Below are 16312 nucleotides of genomic sequence, written 5' to 3'. Positions count from 1 at the left end.
AACTCAAATTTGAAATAAAATACCAATATTTATTTAAAAGAAAGAGTCTTAATTTTGGTAAAATAGGCTTTTGAAACTGATTAAATTTTCAACTGTCTCATAAGCTCGCAAAGTTCGATTCAAAAATAGCCTAACACCCTAATAATTATCTAGAAAAATACTATAACTATGATAGAAAAAAATTAAAATCAAATTAAAAAATAGAAGAATTTAAAAAACCATCCCAAGGTCAAGATCATGAAAAATTCACAATACTGGTGGACCCCAGTTGATTCTCCTCTTGAAAAAGATAGGTAGAAGAGAACACCATATAACTTTTTTTTTGGATTAAAAATTATGTCGTTTGAAATTCCATCGTCAACCTACATAATTAATGCACTATACTTTTGACTTCTTCCATCCAAATAGTACTCCCAAAATATATACACCTCTTATTTTACATTATATAACCAATTTAATATGATAAAATTTTATTTGAAGCCTGACGATTAAAAAATTATAAATTAAGAAATATGTGTATATGTCTACTTCTATCACTAATAATTTCTTATTTTTCAGTTTGATTTGAATTATGGATACGTGAGGTGTGCAATGGTGCTGGTTTGAGAAATTTTCCAGCTAACTAAACAATTAACTTATATCATAAAAAGGCCAAAAATTTACAATGATAAAAAGATTAATATTTTTTTATTTTTGATAAGTTTACCATTGAAGTAGTAACTCCATGTACATAGTATATGATAGAACTAAAAAAAAAAAATAGGACAACATTTTGGAATAAATATAAGTTTTTGTTCTTTAATTGAGATAGAGTGGTATTTCTGGGCAATTTTGATTTTAATTTTGTAATTAAAGACAATAATTTAAAAAAATAGCACACTTGTTTTAATTTCTACAAAAAAAAATATGCTAACTTCACCGGAAAAAGGGTAAATGTTTCGCAAGTGACAACTCCATTTTTCCACTAAAATTGGTATTTTTGGCAAAAATTAGACAAAATAGGCTATTTTCTTTTAATTATTATTCTCAATCGTAAAATTAAAATCAAAATGAACGAAAAATACCACCCTCTAAAATTATATATATGACGAAAAATGCATTCCCTCCCCCACCCCAAGATTTTCTTATAGCAAATTTAAGAAATCAAGAACCACTTGAGTACCCGTTCCAATTAATATTGAATAATTCTTCCCCAAATACTTCGCGTCCCACTCCAAGTGTTAGCTAATGCACATATTGTGGAACACATTATAGTTGGAAACTTCATCTATAAATTCAACGCAAAAACACCAATCCTTTCATATACATTTTGATTACTAATTCTTTCCTTTAGCTGATAATTAGATCTAATTTTCCAACACAGAAACACAAAAAAGAGCCAGAAATATGGCAAGCGGAGGACCCACCAACAACCCTAGCCAAGTTCCAACAGACGAGGCTCAGGCTCAAGTACTTTTTTTTGAATAAAATTCATTATTATATTATGCAATACATTTAAACTCAAATATTAATTCAATACATATTTTGCCTATTTACTGTATTCTCAGTTATACTTAGAAAATTTTGAACCACATTTTTAATGTATTCGTCAAAAACTCTAATGTCCCTTTTCATAACTTAGTTCTATATATAAGTAATTGCTCTAATTATTGCAGATGAGGAGGGAAAACCAGCGTAACTTCCTTGATGAGGTATTTAATATTCTTACTCAATTTTAATTTCTTGTAGTACAATAATGTACGTATAATTCTTGATTGGAATTATTTTGAATAATATCAAAGACTGGAACGCAAGTGAAGAACATGGTACAAGGAGTGTCCGATGTGGGAAAGGGAGCCGCTCAAGGTGTGATGAGCCTTGCACAGGGAGCAGCACTCGGGGCGGCTAACGTTGCGCAAGGGGCTGCTGATGCTGTCAAGAATACTGTGGGGCCGACGAACGCCACCACCGGCTCAACCAATCCCCCCGGCAACAACTGACCGAGCAACCACCTAAACAACTAGGATTTTAAATAAATTTCTAATCAATCTTTCATACATTTTTTTCTTATATATACTAAGTATGAATAGTTGTTACTGTTTACTGTCCAGGATGAGCTGAATTGTCTTTTGTGACAGTAGCATTACTATTTATTTGTTATATCCAAGTATTGAATCTTGAATTCTTACTACTTTTCAGAAGCAATTGTGTCGAATGAATGTGTCCAAGGCATTGGTGCTTATAGTTAGACCAAAATCATTAATTACAAAGGAGTAAAATAGCGCGTAACAATTAAGATTCTTTAATACTTAAATCAAATCAAGTATAAAACTGAAAAGATAGAACATAAACATCTGAAAGTAATTTACTATTATCTCAAGTATTTAAAAAAAAAAGTCAAATTTTCATATTTGTACAGACTTACATATCGAAATCTCCTCCTTCCAGGTGTCTCCGAACACCTTGCTTTGAGACCAAGTTGCCAGGTATGGGTCCGATCTCATCCAATAAAAAAGTACGCGCACCTATGCTTGTTATTTGAAATTTTAAAGTCCTAGGAGGTATTTTTATTTTTACCAACAACTTTCATATTTTACCCCATCACTTATCAAAGTAAAATGCAAAAATTCATAAATTATCATATGTTTAGAGGTTGTATATATAGATCAATGGTATCTAGTTTAATGGTTAAAACTAAAATTTTATAAATAAATTTAAAATCATGTGTTCGAGTGCCATCATAAAAAAATGACTCTATCTTAATTACTTAACGTAAGTTTATTAAGAATAACTAATTGTGCTAAATTCTAAATTTTAACTTATGTATTGAATAATGAGTTTAATCACAGTATTTATAGACTTACATAAAAGAGAATTTAATAAAAAAATAGAATTCAACTAAGAAAGAAACTAAATAAGTAAGAAAGTCTAATTACTGTGACATTCTAACTAATATTATACATAATAATCGATCCTATATAAATATATTATTTATTACTATTATTCCTATCCTATATATTCATTTTCGGTTCCCATCACTTACCCTATAGCTTGATTCTAACTTAGAAACCTAAAACCTTGATATTTATTTTGACATTTAATAAATAAAATATGGTCCCGTATATTAGAAACAAATTAATCCTAATTTCTTTTTTACCATTTTCCTAGATGTCTATTAAAGCGGATGCAAGTATCAGCTGGGAAAAATAATATATATTCATACTTTTGAGATTAGGCTTAATTACAAAAAAAAAATATATATATATATATTTATTTGTGAAATTATAGATACATCGTTTGGAGGGTATAATTTAATTTACCTCAAGGGTTTGTGAAATTACAGATACGCCCTTAAAGGGGGTATAATGTAATGTAACATAGGAGTTTATAAAATTACAAATACACCCCATGAGGGGATGTAATGTTGTACTTCAAGGAGTATTTGTTTTGGCGGTGAACAAGGAGAGCATACTTGTAATTATAACTAAAATATCAAAGGTTGGTGGTGAACAAGGAGTGCATACTTCTAATTATAACTAAAATATCAAGGGGTATGCTTATAATTTCACGAAGAATATTACGAGTTTTTGTATAATTAGATTTAATCTTAAAAGGAGTCGATTTAATATTTATATAAATATTAAAAAAGAAAGATAGTTTTCACTTACAATTGACTGTTTGTGACACTGCAATACCAAATTTTTAGATACTAATTATACGTTTATACAATCTACGTCATCTTTTCATCACCAATACGCAAACCTGATGGGTGTCGAATCCACCAAAAATAATTCCTACGAACACTTTTGTAGATGTGTGAATAGGGTCGAATCCACAGAGATTGATTTTAAATTAATTCCTTCAAAAATGAAAATAATTAGGGGGAATTTTGATTGTGAAGAAGAATAAAACTAAAAAGCTAATAAAATTAGAAGAGATAAATATAAAATAAGAGTATTCCAGTTAAAGACAGGATCACGCTTAATTCCACGGTTGATCATAGATGCAAAGATAACAATTATTCATGATAGATAAATTGGTTATGGCCATTGGTATGACCTAACGATCTCACCTTTCTTTACCTTGTGGATAGTCAAGGAACGTCCGTTGACTAAATCCCTAATTAGTAAACAACCTTGGAAACGTTCTCAAAATTTAATTTACCAACAGCATTAAGAATTAGAAAGACCCAATTCTAACCAATAAATTCCTACGAGGATTTATTTAAATTAGATTGTGCATTCCCCACAACATAATCGAAAACTTTTACATAATCAATTATGGTGTGTTACCACTAGCTATTGAACTAAACAAACAATTACGAATTTGCAAGTTCAATTGGCTAGGCAAACATTCTTGACAATGAATCAGATTATTTGTAATAAAAGCACAAAGAACAATACAAATACCAATATGAATAAAAGTAGAAAGCATAAATTAGATCTCACAACTCGTTGAATTTAAGCGATCACCAAGTCTTCAACCAGAATGAGAGAACTAGCTAGACATGCTGATGAAAGAACGTATGAAAAGCAAAATAAGAAAATATTATAAAAACATAGAGAAATAGAAGAGTTCAAAAGTTGTCTCTTAAAGTGAATTACATCACCTATTTATAATAGCTAGATACCTAGTTCTACTAGGATTAGAAATAGATTCCTAGTTGAACTAAAAGACTTATAGAGATAAAATTATAATCCTAGTTGAACTCTTCCTTCATCAGAGGTAGTCCAAGGAACTCCAAACTCTTGCAAAAAATTGAGTTTGAGTCTTGTTTGAATTTTTATTTTGGTGCTTTTCTTCATTTTCATTTCTTTTGTCTTAATGCTGCAAAATAATATTTAATTAGGAGCATTTGGTCACAAAATAGGCTAAATTATTATATAAAATAAGCACAAAATGCGATCCTATCAAAATCATATTTATCTTTTAGTTTCACTCATGTTAATCACTTGATTTGCTTTTAGTTATATATTGGTTTTTTATTTTTAAAATACGTGTTGTATTTATCTGATTATATGTTGCAAGTATTGCATGTCATGATAGCTAGTATATAATGTAGGGATAATTATACTCCCCTCCTTTGAGATTTGGTTTAATTACACTTAGATCCCCTCTGATTTGAAAAATACATCTAGCACCCTTGAAGTTTGCTTCCGTCTAACAAATAAGTCATTTGATTAGTCAAAATTTATCAAATTTGGTGATATTAAAAAAAAATTGACTTACAATAAGTCAGTAATAAGTTAATCGATGATAAATATCAATTTTCATTCAGTTTTTTAGTTAACATCAACAAATTTAGTGAATTTTGACTAACCGATGGATTTATTTGTTAGATAGAAGCAAATATCAGGAGTACTAGATGTAATTTCCCAAATCATAGGGGATATATGTATAATTACACCAAACTTCAAGGGAAAGAAGTGTGATTATCCCTATAATGTATACTAATATTAAAAAAAAAAAATCATCTACATTAACAAATGGTGATTAATGACACCAATGAACCAATATATGTGAAGCAAAAAATATTCTTATTCAATTTTTTAAAATTTTCATTCATCGATAAATAAATTTTATTTTTTCTTTTGTGTACTTTCTCTTCTTTTTTTAATGTAACATATTATTTATATATTTTAATTTTATTTATAATATATTTTAAAATTAAAAAATTATTTATCATATAGGGACAAAAATAACGTGTCACATGCTAATAAAAAAAAAAAAGAAAGAAAGAAAAGGGTGGAATGGAGTGAATATAGTTAGAAAAAGGTGGATGCTGAGTGGGATTGTACCCCCACCATCATTATCGCTGGTCAAATACTTCCATCATTCTCTATCTAATTCCATATATAATTATTTAAATAATTCCTTAATTTTGTTATTACTCCCAAATATTTATTCATTAACAAAGAGCCCAAAATCTAATGCTCCGCAATTGCAGGACATTAGGAATATTTTGTTTTTATTAATTGATTTCCTCGCTCCGTAAAAATAAAATAACTTTATATTCAAATGAATTTTCTGGTGCATTTTTCTAAAGATAAAAGTGTTTACTATTTAATTTTGATTTACTTTGATAAAAATTATTAAAAAAAAAAAAAAAGAGTCAAAAGAAGGAAGTGAAAATAGATAAGCAAATCTAGAGTTGGGGCCCGCCCCCCCCTTATATACATGAGTTTCTGGCTCATTGCTACTTCGTTAACATCGTCGCTGCCCAAAGAGAAATTCTCTGGCAGCTGCCCTGCTCCTCCTCCACAACCACCACCACAAGTTCCTTGCTTCTCCACTTTACATGGCTGCATGTAAGTTCTCTATCCCCTTACTAGCACATACTCCCCTTTGCGGCTGTTATTTCTTCTGTTGTTTATCTACCATTCACATGTTTTGATTTCTTGTTAATTGTGCTGTTTTCCGTTTATTATTCGTTTTTCTTTGCATATTTCTGTACTGGGCTTCTGTTTTTCTTAGTTTCTTGGATTTGTGTGCTTCTGCTTCTCGGGGTTTTTGAATATCTCCGAGGAATTATTGTTTTATTTACCCTGAAAGACTTGCATTGTTGTTGGAAACAGAATAAAGTTTGATGCTTTTTTACGATGATGTTTGTTTCAGGCGGTTTTGGGGCTTCAGGCCTCAAGATAAAGAACTTGGATTTCGGTTCTCCCAGGCCCAAGTCGAGAACTCTGCAGCCTTTGCATAGTTTAAGGACTCAGAAATTCGTTCCCTTTGATGGTTTCGTGTTGTCTTGTGGATCAAAGAAGCCGATATTTGTTTGTCGAAGTTCAGCTTCTGAAGCTGATTGTGAGTTGATTTTCTATGACCCTTTTTAGACCTATTTATGCAGCCTTCTTGGGTTAATTTTGCTTGTTCTGTTGTTGGGGTGACTGTGAGTTTTCGGCTCTAATGATAACATGTAGTGAAGATAACAATTATTAAATGTTTGATGAACTTATTAGATAAAGTATCCGTAGACTGGCTGGTTACTGATGTGAATATCTATCTAATGGAGGTTTATGGTATTGCATACGAAAAGAAAATACTTGAGCAATCATTGTAGAATCTGTCATGGTCTCCTCACCCTAGGTTCTTAGGATGAGGAGTTATGGAATTATATAATTTGGTATATTAACCGTGTGCATTTGGCTAGGCTATCTCGATCTTATCTTCTTTTGCATTGTCTCTTGTTTAACGAACAGGTGGAACACTTCTAGTTAATCTCGTACGTTTTCTTGAGTTTGTCTCCCAAATTAGGTTGTCTAGTACTTTATTAGAAGCTAAATAACTCAGATGTAAGTTTGATTGTTTGCCATTGTATTGAGGTGAAGGGTTTAATACACGTCAGTTGATGGCTAATGAGTGAAGGAAGAAAGTTCTCTTTGTTATATATGTAACATTCAGAGTTGTCATATGAAAAAATTCTGTATAGGATACAATTTTTTTCTTTCTTATCCTGCTTTTTCTTCTTTCCTAATAAGTAACAGCTAATGCCAATGTGGAGGATAATTCTGAAGAAACTAAGTCGACTGATGGAACAAGCACACTTGTCCCCAATGGACTTGAGGTAAGTTGCTTTATTTGCATGGTCTAAGGTTCTGCATATAAAGCTATGTATTATATCTATAATCTCATTGCTTGATAAGATTTAGAATTAGGAGAAAATTTAGTGTTGGAGATGTAGGAGTATGATTTCCAATTATGGGAAAAAATGTGTACTTGTATTTGAACAAAGTAACTCTTGACTGAAAACTTCAGCTACCCACGTTTACTACCCCTCTTCTCTAGCAGTGTGGAAGAATTCAGATAAATATGCAGTATTTTGTTCTGTATTTTTCATATGGTAGTAGCCCCCCTAGAGGTAAGAGTAGTAAAATTGCAAGACTAGCTGCTTGATTTTGGTGCAATCTCTTAATTTTTTTGTTTTGCCCCTTCCCTTTTGTTAATGACAGTTGAGAAAATTGAATTGCTGAGGCATCAACTAAGTGGTGAATGATGTCATATTGTCCACTGTTTTTATGCATATCAGAATAATATATGCCTTTTGTCTTTGTTGCTTATAGCTCTTCACCGTCCTATCACTTTTTTTAGGATCTTGGAATAGGCTAATAGCTCAACTAGTAATTTAGTTCCCAAATATTTGGTCCAGATGCACCAACACCTATGCACAAATTGCTGAGTTGGTTATGCTCTTATGCTACTTTACAGCACATAATTGTTATGAACAGAAATCAGTTTCTGTAAATAAATGCAGCCATCTTGCTCATCTCGTTTTGCAGGTAGAATCTCTTTTGACAGTGCTATGCGACACAACATCAATTGCCCAATTTGAACTTAAAGTGAGCAGCTTTGTCTTTTGTTCATAAACTTGGAGCACTTGATGTTTTCTCATTTGATTTTGTTAATTCTATTAATTTCCTTATAGCTTGGGGGGTTCCGGTTATATGTGTCAAGAAACTTGGCTGAGCAAAGTGTACCTCCACAACCTCCAGTTCCTGCTCCTGTTACTAACCAAACAGTTGTTGAGTCACCTAGTTCAAATGGCTCAGCCTCATCATCATGTTTGGCCCTCTGGAAACCAGATCCTTATTCTGTTGGAGTTCAGACGCTGCTTGACAAGGCAGCGGATGAGGGCTTGGCGATACTTCAATCTCCAAGGGTAAGAATCCAAGAATATGTTTCATGAAGGGCAGCCTTATCTCTCTCAATGTTTCTGTTACTAAGTTTATACCGGATGCAGGTTGGATATTTTAGGAGATCTCGGACTATTAAAGGGAAGCGTGCTCCTCCATCTTGCAAAGAGGTGTCTCTTTCTTGTGGCTTTCTCTTTTCCTTTTTTGAATTTTTTCCTTTTATGGGGTTGATGAAGTGTTTTATTTAATTAATCTCGTGCAGTATTCGACATGTGTGATTCACTTATTGCATCTTTCAGATCCTTCTTTTCAACACATTTACAAATATCCTCGTCTTATATTTTTGTTTGGCTTTCTTTAACTTCATAGAGAAACCCTTTTGGTGGGTTTAAGTTTTTTTTTGTAGCTCTCCATCTATTCCCCATTGTCAGCAAACGGGTGCCTTCTAATATCCACGCATTTGACCTTTTCAAGATTGAAACTTGAAATGAATTTTGTCCTTTGAACTGTGAGGTTGAAATGAGGGAGTTGATTCTTTGCCACCTCTTTTAACTCTTCAGCTTCACTTTGTCCCAATGTTGGAGTCGCACCTTTTGTATACTAAAAGAGTAAATCTGAGACATTAATGAAAAGTTTCATTAGCTTGAATGACCATTCTCCTGATGAACGGTTCCGTATTTTCTTATTCTCAATACTCAACGAAACTATATCCTGTTCCTGTGAAACAACTCCAACACCATTTCAAATTCATACCCCTGTCTTCATGATATCTCATCAATATTAACCATCACAATGCTTGTCTGTTACTGCAATATTACCTGCAATTTCCATCATTCACCATTTACTATTATTGCTTAACAGAAAGACATAGTAAAAGAGGGGCAGGTGCTCTGCTACATTGAACAGCTAGGAGGCCAGATCCCCGTTGAGGTTTGTGCTGATTTTACTTGCCACTCCCAATTGGTTGACGGTTCACCTGAAATTTGCATTTTGCATTGACTTTGGCTTTCTCATTTCTCTTCTCTTCTGATAACAAAACGCACTTCTGCATGGTCTAAATTTAGAGTTGGGTTAACCTAAACTACGGTGTAAATTTCGTGAGACTTCTGACATGATGCCAACAGCTGATTTCTCTTTGAATTTTTTCCTTTTTCCCAGTCTGACGTATCCGGAGAGGTGGTTAAGATACTTCGAGAGGATGGCGGTATGTATCAATCTTTCTTCTGTTAATTTTTCCTAACGAAACATCCCTCCTTTTGTATCCACTGATTGATGCTTAAAATTCACAGAACCTGTTGGGTATGCCGATGCTCTTATTGCAGTCCTGCCATCCTTTCCTGGAATAAAGAAGCTTCAGTAGATCGTCTTTGTAGCTCATTAGTTCTTCTTTTTGCTGCCATTGGTTTTTCTTCAGACTTCCCCCCCAACCCCACCCCCTCGCTCTCTCTCTGTGCATGGTTTAGTTTGAGACGGGGCATTTTGGAAAAATACAAGAGCAAGGACGCTATAGTCTTGAGATATCAAAGCGGGAAATTTAATAGAATGAGTTATAGTTGACAGTATGATTATTATTCATATTTTTACTTTGGTTCTTGATTTGTAAATGCAGCTAGCTTTTTCACTGAAGTGAATTCACATAATTGCTTTGTTGCAGTAGTGGATCTGGGACTGGAACACATGTTTATATTTCAGTTTTGTTTGTCCAGATGGACAACATCACCATTTTTTCACCCATTCTGTGCATGTGAAGCACTGTCTTGGTTCTTACACTAGACCATCTATAAACGGCGATGTATAGATCTGAGGAAGGTGGACACAAAGGTAAGGCACATTGTTGAAAACTCCATCAAAGGCAGCAAGGCGATTTTGCAACACAACAATGAAGAACAGGGGCAAACCGTGTTCTCCGTATTCTCCCACTCCATTAGTTTTAAATTCAATTTTAATAGATAGATTACATTTTAAAAAAAATTAGAAACTAAAAATTATGCTTGAAAAACAAAATCAGTTTTGGCGGTCAAGTTATAGTGTAATTTAGCCGGTTTAATTGAACCTAATGAATGTTTAGTCCATTTCTTTGTCTTTAAATAAAAGTAGTAAAAATCTTACACATGAGGCTCAATTTGGTCATTTCTCTTTGCATGATCGTACTCGTACGACAACCAGAAATGAGGGTTTTGTGAGGATTCATCCTTCTTCCTACCATGATCCCACAAGAAATCCTTGTGCTATGCTTTTGCTTACAGATATTCCCACGCATCATCTTCGTGTTGTTCGCTTTCATCGAGCAATTTAGTCTTGCATTCAAGATATTTTCCAGCTTTTGAGCATCCATGGACGATATTTCGGTTTTACGTACGCACGTCAAATTCGAGTTTCTCATGCCCGAATTCCATTTACTCATCCTCTATTTCCATCAAATCTTCATTTCTTACTAGAGATTGCATACGGGTTCACCTCATTTTTCCCCAACAAAAAGCGTATAATTCTTCTTCATTTTTCTTTTGTTTTTTCCCCAATCATGAGCATGAACCATTTCAATGATACTCAAGTTTCTAACCCAGCTGATTTTGGCGGCAAAAATACATTTGATAACTGTCCACAGCCAAGAATTGCCAACCACCAATCTTCTTCCATTCACTCTAATTTTGATTTCAAGAAACCAAGATTTTCTGAGAGGAATCCCAACCCAAGAATACCCTTATCAGTGAACAGGTCAAAACTCTCCGTTCCTTACAAGTCCGAGTTATGTTTGCTATTCCAGAGGGGGAAATGTTATTATGGTGCAAATTGTCACTTTTCCCACAGCATAAGCGACATTAGAAATCCAGGGCTAAACACTCTCGCTATGGAGGGCCATCTGAATGAAGATAGTAAGAGAAATACTGTGCGCAAAATGAAGGAGTGTCATTGGTTTGCCAGTGGAAAAGACTGCCCTTATGGGGACAAATGCCAATATCTTCATAAATGTGATCAAAAGGTTAGGAGGGATGTGGGTTTTTATAGACAGAGTTCTGCTGTGAATGGAGGGAAAGATAGAAGTGGAAATGATCAGATTGAATGCCACAGTTTTAGTGCTGGTGAAGACTATGATAAGTCTGTCTTTTGCAAGACAAAGCTCTGTATGAAGTGGGAGAGGTTTGGGAGCTGTCCTTATGGGGTGAAATGTACCTATGCCCATGGAAAAGCAGGTTGTGTTTCAGTGTTTGGCTTAAACTTTGCAGATCTTTTGATGTTCTGTTCAAGAACGCATCTTAGTCGATTCTCTTCTTTGATTAAGTGTTTTGGTTTATTATAATAGTTCGTCGGAACATAGTTTCTGCTGAGTGTTTTAAATGTTTATGAAGGAGGAAACTTTTGGGGTGCTTACAAAGAGAGAAGTTGCATGGATTAATCAGTTGTTTAATACTGCTGAAATTTACTCCTCTCACAAATTATGTTCTACTGAATTAGGAAAGACATATTGCATACTTGAAATTATGCTCATGTAAAGTGTTATTAATGATTTATATAGTAAATGCATGCAAGAAATGCTCTCATTAACAACCTATTTTTCCGGGGATCGGGATCCTGCTGAGTTTGCGGTTTGGAACTATTCTGAGGAATAGTTCCTTGACCGATCACTTGCTTCATGTGTTATTTGACCAAAAAAATCTCGTGGAACTACTTCTATCTGCCCAAGATTTCTGCAAATCTCTCTGAGGAGGAGAAAGAAATTGTTTCATTGATAAATGAAATGCACTTAATGTGCATCAAGAAGCTTGTAACAAAACATCATTTTATTCAACTATTGTGCTTATTCTCTGTATTCCTTTCCTCTTTCGCTTCCTAATTGATGCTCCAAGAATCTTTGTATTTTATATCTTTGTGATTGAAATCGAGTTGATTACGAGGAGTTGGCTACATCTTAATACTTCCTGTAGATTGTAGGTAAAGTTGAGAGTACCTTGTTGAATCATGTTGTAGGAAATGATGAGTGGTATAGTTTTGAACTGCTATAATTTGTTACAAAATGGTGATTTTTAGTAGGATCTTCAATACTTTGTGATGATCATGCTCCTTTTGTTGATTCCTTCTGACTGGATTGTATCTCGTCCTCCCGCCTGGCTAATCTTAAGAAATGTAGACCAACTCATGGATGGATAATGTGACTTGCTTGTACGAGGGTAAGGATGTTGAAGGCATATTGGTAAACGGAAAATGCTTTAGGTTTTACTTCATATCCCTCTTACGAGGATTAGATATGACTCTGTTCTCTGATCCTTCCTCCTCTTGTGAACCCTTTTCTGTGTCAAGTGCTTCAAATGTTTCTAGCCAACGATAATCTCTTATAAATTCACAGAATTTTACTGAACTGGAGTTTTATTCTCCTTGTCTGAATAAATTCTTTTCCTTCTCTTCTTTTGAATCTAATGTTGATTATTTCATTTGCAGAACTTCAAGAACTCGGTTCCCTAACTGAGCTGGAAAATAGCTATACTTCCAGGTTGAAGCTACCCAATTCTGCAGCATCTTGTGAAATGGGAAGAAAGATTGCTAAGAAGCTGCAAGGCAAAAGGTGTTTCATGGATGGTGACATTAAGAAGATTAGTGAAGTATATGCTGATTGGATGGAGGATAGGCAAAATTTCCATATTCCGTCGAGCAAAATCGGGAGCTAGATACAAGCCTGTGTGTCCCCTTTTTAAATCTGTGGTTCTGAAAGATCGAAGGGCACAGTGTGAATGTCTAAAGTTTACCCGTAGGCAATCAATTAGCTAGTTACTAGTCGAGTAAAACAGTTGTGGCAAAGAAGTCTACGGAAGCCTTTTGCCTCCAGGTTTTCTTGCTTTTGTAATTGTGAACACAGTTCATGTGTAGCATGGCTTACAATGGAATACATACTTTTGACAATGTGTTCCCATTAACTACAGAAAGCCAACTTTCCCTGTGATCTCTGGCATTATCGTGAACTATTCAACATAAGTAACACAATTTGCTTCAATATTCCAACTCTAGATGATGTTTCATCTCCAGTTGTTCAAATTTGACTGTTGTTGCTTGCATAGATGCATATCTACAAATCCCTTAAGCAAGGGGATGGTTTTCTTAATTCATCAAGAAACAAAATTTACTAACAAAATGCAGAATTGAGTGGGAACCTGGACTTCTTAGGCTTTCTTTAGTTGCCTCTCCTTGCTGATTGAGCACACTTGATTGATGATCGGGCTAAAGCATCCATTGGATTTATGCATTTTCCCCACAAAGGATCATCCGTTGGGAGAAGTTCCTGTAATTCATCAGAAGCAAGGATTACTGTGTTCACAGCTCTCACCAGCAGAACTTGCAGGGCAATTCTGAACAAATTCTGTGCTCCTTCAAAGTCTTTCCTCTTCAAAGCTTCCACTGCAGGGATCACAGTGTGTTCCACAGTTGCTTTATCTGGCAGTACAACCTCAAAACCCTGCATATGTTGTCCAACAAAGATAATTTGTATCACTAATACCTATTCGCATCTCTGTTGTATTTTTTGCTAAAGATGGAAAAGGAAAAGTTAACTCGGACAAAAACAGTATAGAGACGCAACAAACGGTTTGCCAAAAGCTTTAAACTTAATCTGTGCTCTGATAATAAGTTTGATCATTTGACTTGTCCAAAATTCTAAGGGAAAGACGTAGATACCTCATTTTCAAGTTTCTCCTGATAAAATCTACCCACCAAAGTTCCGTTGGTGGCCAGAACACCAATACGCGGAGGGCTTCCAGCTTCTAATGGCCTCAACTTGGCTTCCTTGAGTTCCTTGGCCACACATTCACCCACATTAAGAAAAGGAACAGAACATCCCTCTTTAATCTCGTCATGCCAAGAATGTAATATATGGCACGGCATCACAGTGCAACAGACTCCAGAGTTTTCAAGAAAAACTCGTTTACTTCTTAAATTTTCCACTAACAAACTGTGATCAGTATATAAGCCTTCGGTTTTACCAGAAAGGAAAGCAGAGGAACTTTTTTCAAGAGATAAGAATTCCTTGCTTAGTGATGGATCTGAACAAAGGACAAAAGGAGGGCCAGAGTCTTCGTCCTTCAAATTTAACTTCACCAACTTTTTGGCAAAATTCAGACTGGAAGTAGCAGAAACACCTCCAATTATCCCAATACTGTTGTCTTGCTGAATGCTAAAACTTCTATCTAATGATGATATGTTTGACAAGGGACTTCTATTGCTGTCAGCTGGATTATCACTTCCTTCTGCTGGTGGGATGATGGATGACGGAAGTCTCAGCAGAGCTGGATTTTTCTTTCCTTGGCTCTGGCTTGTATGTTTACTAAGACAACAGCTTATATTTGATGGATAATTGAAGGATTTGAAACACAATGACATTCTTGTACGGAAAATTCAGTAACTAAGACTGAATCCAAAGTTTTTTCAGAATAAAAGTTACTGTTTTAGTGGAACATGGCAGTCTAATGCATATAACAGCAACGCTCCGTGAAACAAGAATTCAACTCTTTGGAGATTTCATATATCCAAGGTTTCTATGAAGTCCTGAAGCCGTGCAACTGCTCGTTGTTCACCTCCGAAACAAACCAGACACTGATGATCCGCAAATAGGTTTGTCACACATTGAACTTCAGCAAGCACTGGATTAAAAAATTTAAAGAGGTTTACAAATAAAACAACCTCAATTTGCTAACCTGAAGAATGAACGATGGCAAAATCAGCTTTTCTGCAGGTTCGCTCCAGCCGAATCGATTTTCCAGCATCTATGAACTTAACCTTTACGTTGACTGAAAATTTTGAAACCCTTAAATCAAACTTGTCCTTAGAACACACAGTTTCAAGAATTGCTAAGAAACTTATCCCCCACTCAGCAGCCAGTTCCGTGTTGTGCAGAAATTAATACCACAGTCTCTCCAACAATCTTGGCTCCCCCAAACCCCTCTAAAAGTGTAAAAACCCCGGTAATCTTTTTCTCTTGCAATTCAAGAAAAACCAAGGACCACGTAGGGTACAAGAAAGTGAGTGGGAAAAATACCTCCAAGTTCATAGGCCTCTGTCACAAAAACCTACAAAACCACAAATCATGAGTGAAAGTGTGGAAAGAATCTTTACCGTTGATGTCTTCAATCAAATTTTCCCACTTTTCAAAAAATGAAACAATTCAATCATTTTAATCCAAGAGCTAGCAAACAAGTCTTGGTTAACTTTGTGTCTATCTTCCAACATGGTGTGTGACTGCTTCTGTGAGTTCCTTGAAAAGGTAAACCATTGAATACATGAGAAGTGGGGTAACCATTTGTCCAACATGCTAAAAGAAGATCTGTGGCCCCTCTTATAATAAATTTTAACTGCAAATGTCAGCCAAATCAAGATTGCAAAATTTTCCATACAAAAATCTAGCACATGAATCATGCATCTACAAAGTTCAAACCAGTGGAAGTTTTAAGTGCACAATTTTGGGCTTTTCTTTCAAGATGATTTTTGACCACAAACATGGTAACTAAAAGATGGAGTGTACAGACTATCCACTTTCAAGATTTTGAATCTCAGACTCATTATCTACATAATTCAATCATATTTCATTACGTGATATATCAGTTAAGTGCAGTTATTAAGACAAAGAAAGTGACTGATATGTATACAGAGAATAATTCAGTAATTTGCAAATATGGACAGAGTTAATGGCAAATGTCACTGTCCACTGTCCGTTGTCCCAATTA

The 16312-nt window shown here is 34.6% G+C and overlaps 4 protein-coding genes across 6 annotated transcripts; 3 read left to right on the top strand and 1 right to left on the bottom strand.

The window, feature by feature from the left end:
- Positions 1-1318: 1318 nt before the first annotated feature.
- Positions 1319-2081, top strand: LOC148788691 (uncharacterized). Its single transcript, XM_088878557.1, has 3 exons — positions 1319-1449; positions 1656-1691; positions 1782-2081. Exons 1-3 carry the CDS (start codon positions 1387-1389, stop codon positions 1977-1979), a joined length of 297 nt encoding a protein of 98 aa, XP_088734683.1. The 5' UTR covers positions 1319-1386; the 3' UTR covers positions 1980-2081.
- Positions 2082-6147: 4066 nt separating this feature from the next.
- On the top strand, positions 6148-10262 carry LOC105157536 (Single hybrid motif superfamily protein). Of its 3 annotated transcripts, none has more exons than XM_011073945.3 (9): positions 6148-6287; positions 6595-6783; positions 7464-7543; positions 8256-8315; positions 8402-8635; positions 8717-8779; positions 9471-9539; positions 9768-9813; positions 9899-10262. In XM_011073945.3, the coding sequence occupies exons 1-9, from the start codon at positions 6278-6280 to the stop codon at positions 9967-9969; spliced, it is 822 nt and encodes a 273-aa protein (XP_011072247.1). In that variant the 5' UTR covers positions 6148-6277; the 3' UTR covers positions 9970-10262. The 3 variants fall into 3 exon arrangements, with proteins under 3 accessions (XP_011072247.1, XP_011072246.1, XP_088734681.1); XM_011073944.3 differs by having other exon boundaries at positions 7458-7543; XM_088878555.1 differs by lacking the exon at positions 6148-6287 and having other exon boundaries at positions 6564-6783; positions 7458-7543.
- A 459-nt stretch (positions 10263-10721) lies between these two features.
- Positions 10722-13516, top strand: LOC105157535 (zinc finger CCCH domain-containing protein 39). The gene is made up of 2 exons (XM_011073943.3): positions 10722-11800; positions 13044-13516. Exons 1-2 carry the CDS (start codon positions 11131-11133, stop codon positions 13268-13270), a joined length of 897 nt encoding a protein of 298 aa, XP_011072245.1. The 5' UTR covers positions 10722-11130; the 3' UTR covers positions 13271-13516.
- Positions 13517-13575: 59 nt separating this feature from the next.
- LOC105157533 (aspartate-glutamate racemase family) lies at positions 13576-16190 on the bottom strand. Its single transcript, XM_011073939.3, has 3 exons — positions 15287-16190; positions 14271-15185; positions 13576-14052 (listed from the first exon to the last, which is right to left on the bottom strand). Exons 2-3 carry the CDS (start codon positions 14970-14972, stop codon positions 13771-13773), a joined length of 984 nt encoding a protein of 327 aa, XP_011072241.1. The 5' UTR covers positions 14973-15185; positions 15287-16190; the 3' UTR covers positions 13576-13770.
- Positions 16191-16312: the final 122 nt, after the last annotated feature.

The sequence above is a fragment of the Sesamum indicum genome, linkage group LG3 (genome assembly GCF_026168435.1).
Source record: "Sesamum indicum cultivar Baizhima isolate 11 linkage group LG3, ASM2616843v1, whole genome shotgun sequence".
Lineage (NCBI taxonomy): Eukaryota > Viridiplantae > Streptophyta > Magnoliopsida > Lamiales > Pedaliaceae > Sesamum > Sesamum indicum.
The sequence above is the reverse complement of the archived record's forward strand: the minus strand, read 5'-3'. Positions and strand labels throughout refer to the sequence as shown.

What these genes read in the sequence shown, in the direction of transcription:
- LOC105157535 (XM_011073943.3), top strand. Translation starts at nt 11,131, where the DNA reads ATGAGCATGAACCATTTCAATGATACTCAAGTTTCTAACCCAGCTGAT. An exon ending in CTATGCCCATGGAAAAGCAG is followed by an intron (nt 11,801 to 13,043) that starts GTTGTGTTTCAG and finishes TTTCATTTGCAG; the next exon opens with AACTTCAAGAACTCGGTTCC.
- LOC148788691 (XM_088878557.1), top strand. Translation starts at nt 1,387, where the DNA reads ATGGCAAGCGGAGGACCCACCAACAACCCTAGCCAAGTTCCAACAGAC. An exon ending in CAGACGAGGCTCAGGCTCAA is followed by an intron (nt 1,450 to 1,655) that starts GTACTTTTTTTT and finishes TAATTATTGCAG; the next exon opens with ATGAGGAGGGAAAACCAGCG. An exon ending in AGCGTAACTTCCTTGATGAG is followed by an intron (nt 1,692 to 1,781) that starts GTATTTAATATT and finishes ATAATATCAAAG; the next exon opens with ACTGGAACGCAAGTGAAGAA.
- LOC105157533 (XM_011073939.3), bottom strand. Translation starts at nt 14,972, where the DNA reads ATGTCATTGTGTTTCAAATCCTTCAATTATCCATCAAATATAAGCTGT. An exon ending in AGGAGAAACTTGAAAATGAG is followed by an intron (nt 14,053 to 14,270) that starts GTATCTACGTCT and finishes CAACATATGCAG; the next exon opens with GGTTTTGAGGTTGTACTGCC.
- LOC105157536 (XM_088878555.1), top strand. Translation starts at nt 6,579, where the DNA reads ATGATGTTTGTTTCAGGCGGTTTTGGGGCTTCAGGCCTCAAGATAAAG. An exon ending in TTGTCCCCAATGGACTTGAG is followed by an intron (nt 7,544 to 8,255) that starts GTAAGTTGCTTT and finishes CTCGTTTTGCAG; the next exon opens with GTAGAATCTCTTTTGACAGT. An exon ending in CTCCTCCATCTTGCAAAGAG is followed by an intron (nt 8,780 to 9,470) that starts GTGTCTCTTTCT and finishes ATTGCTTAACAG; the next exon opens with AAAGACATAGTAAAAGAGGG.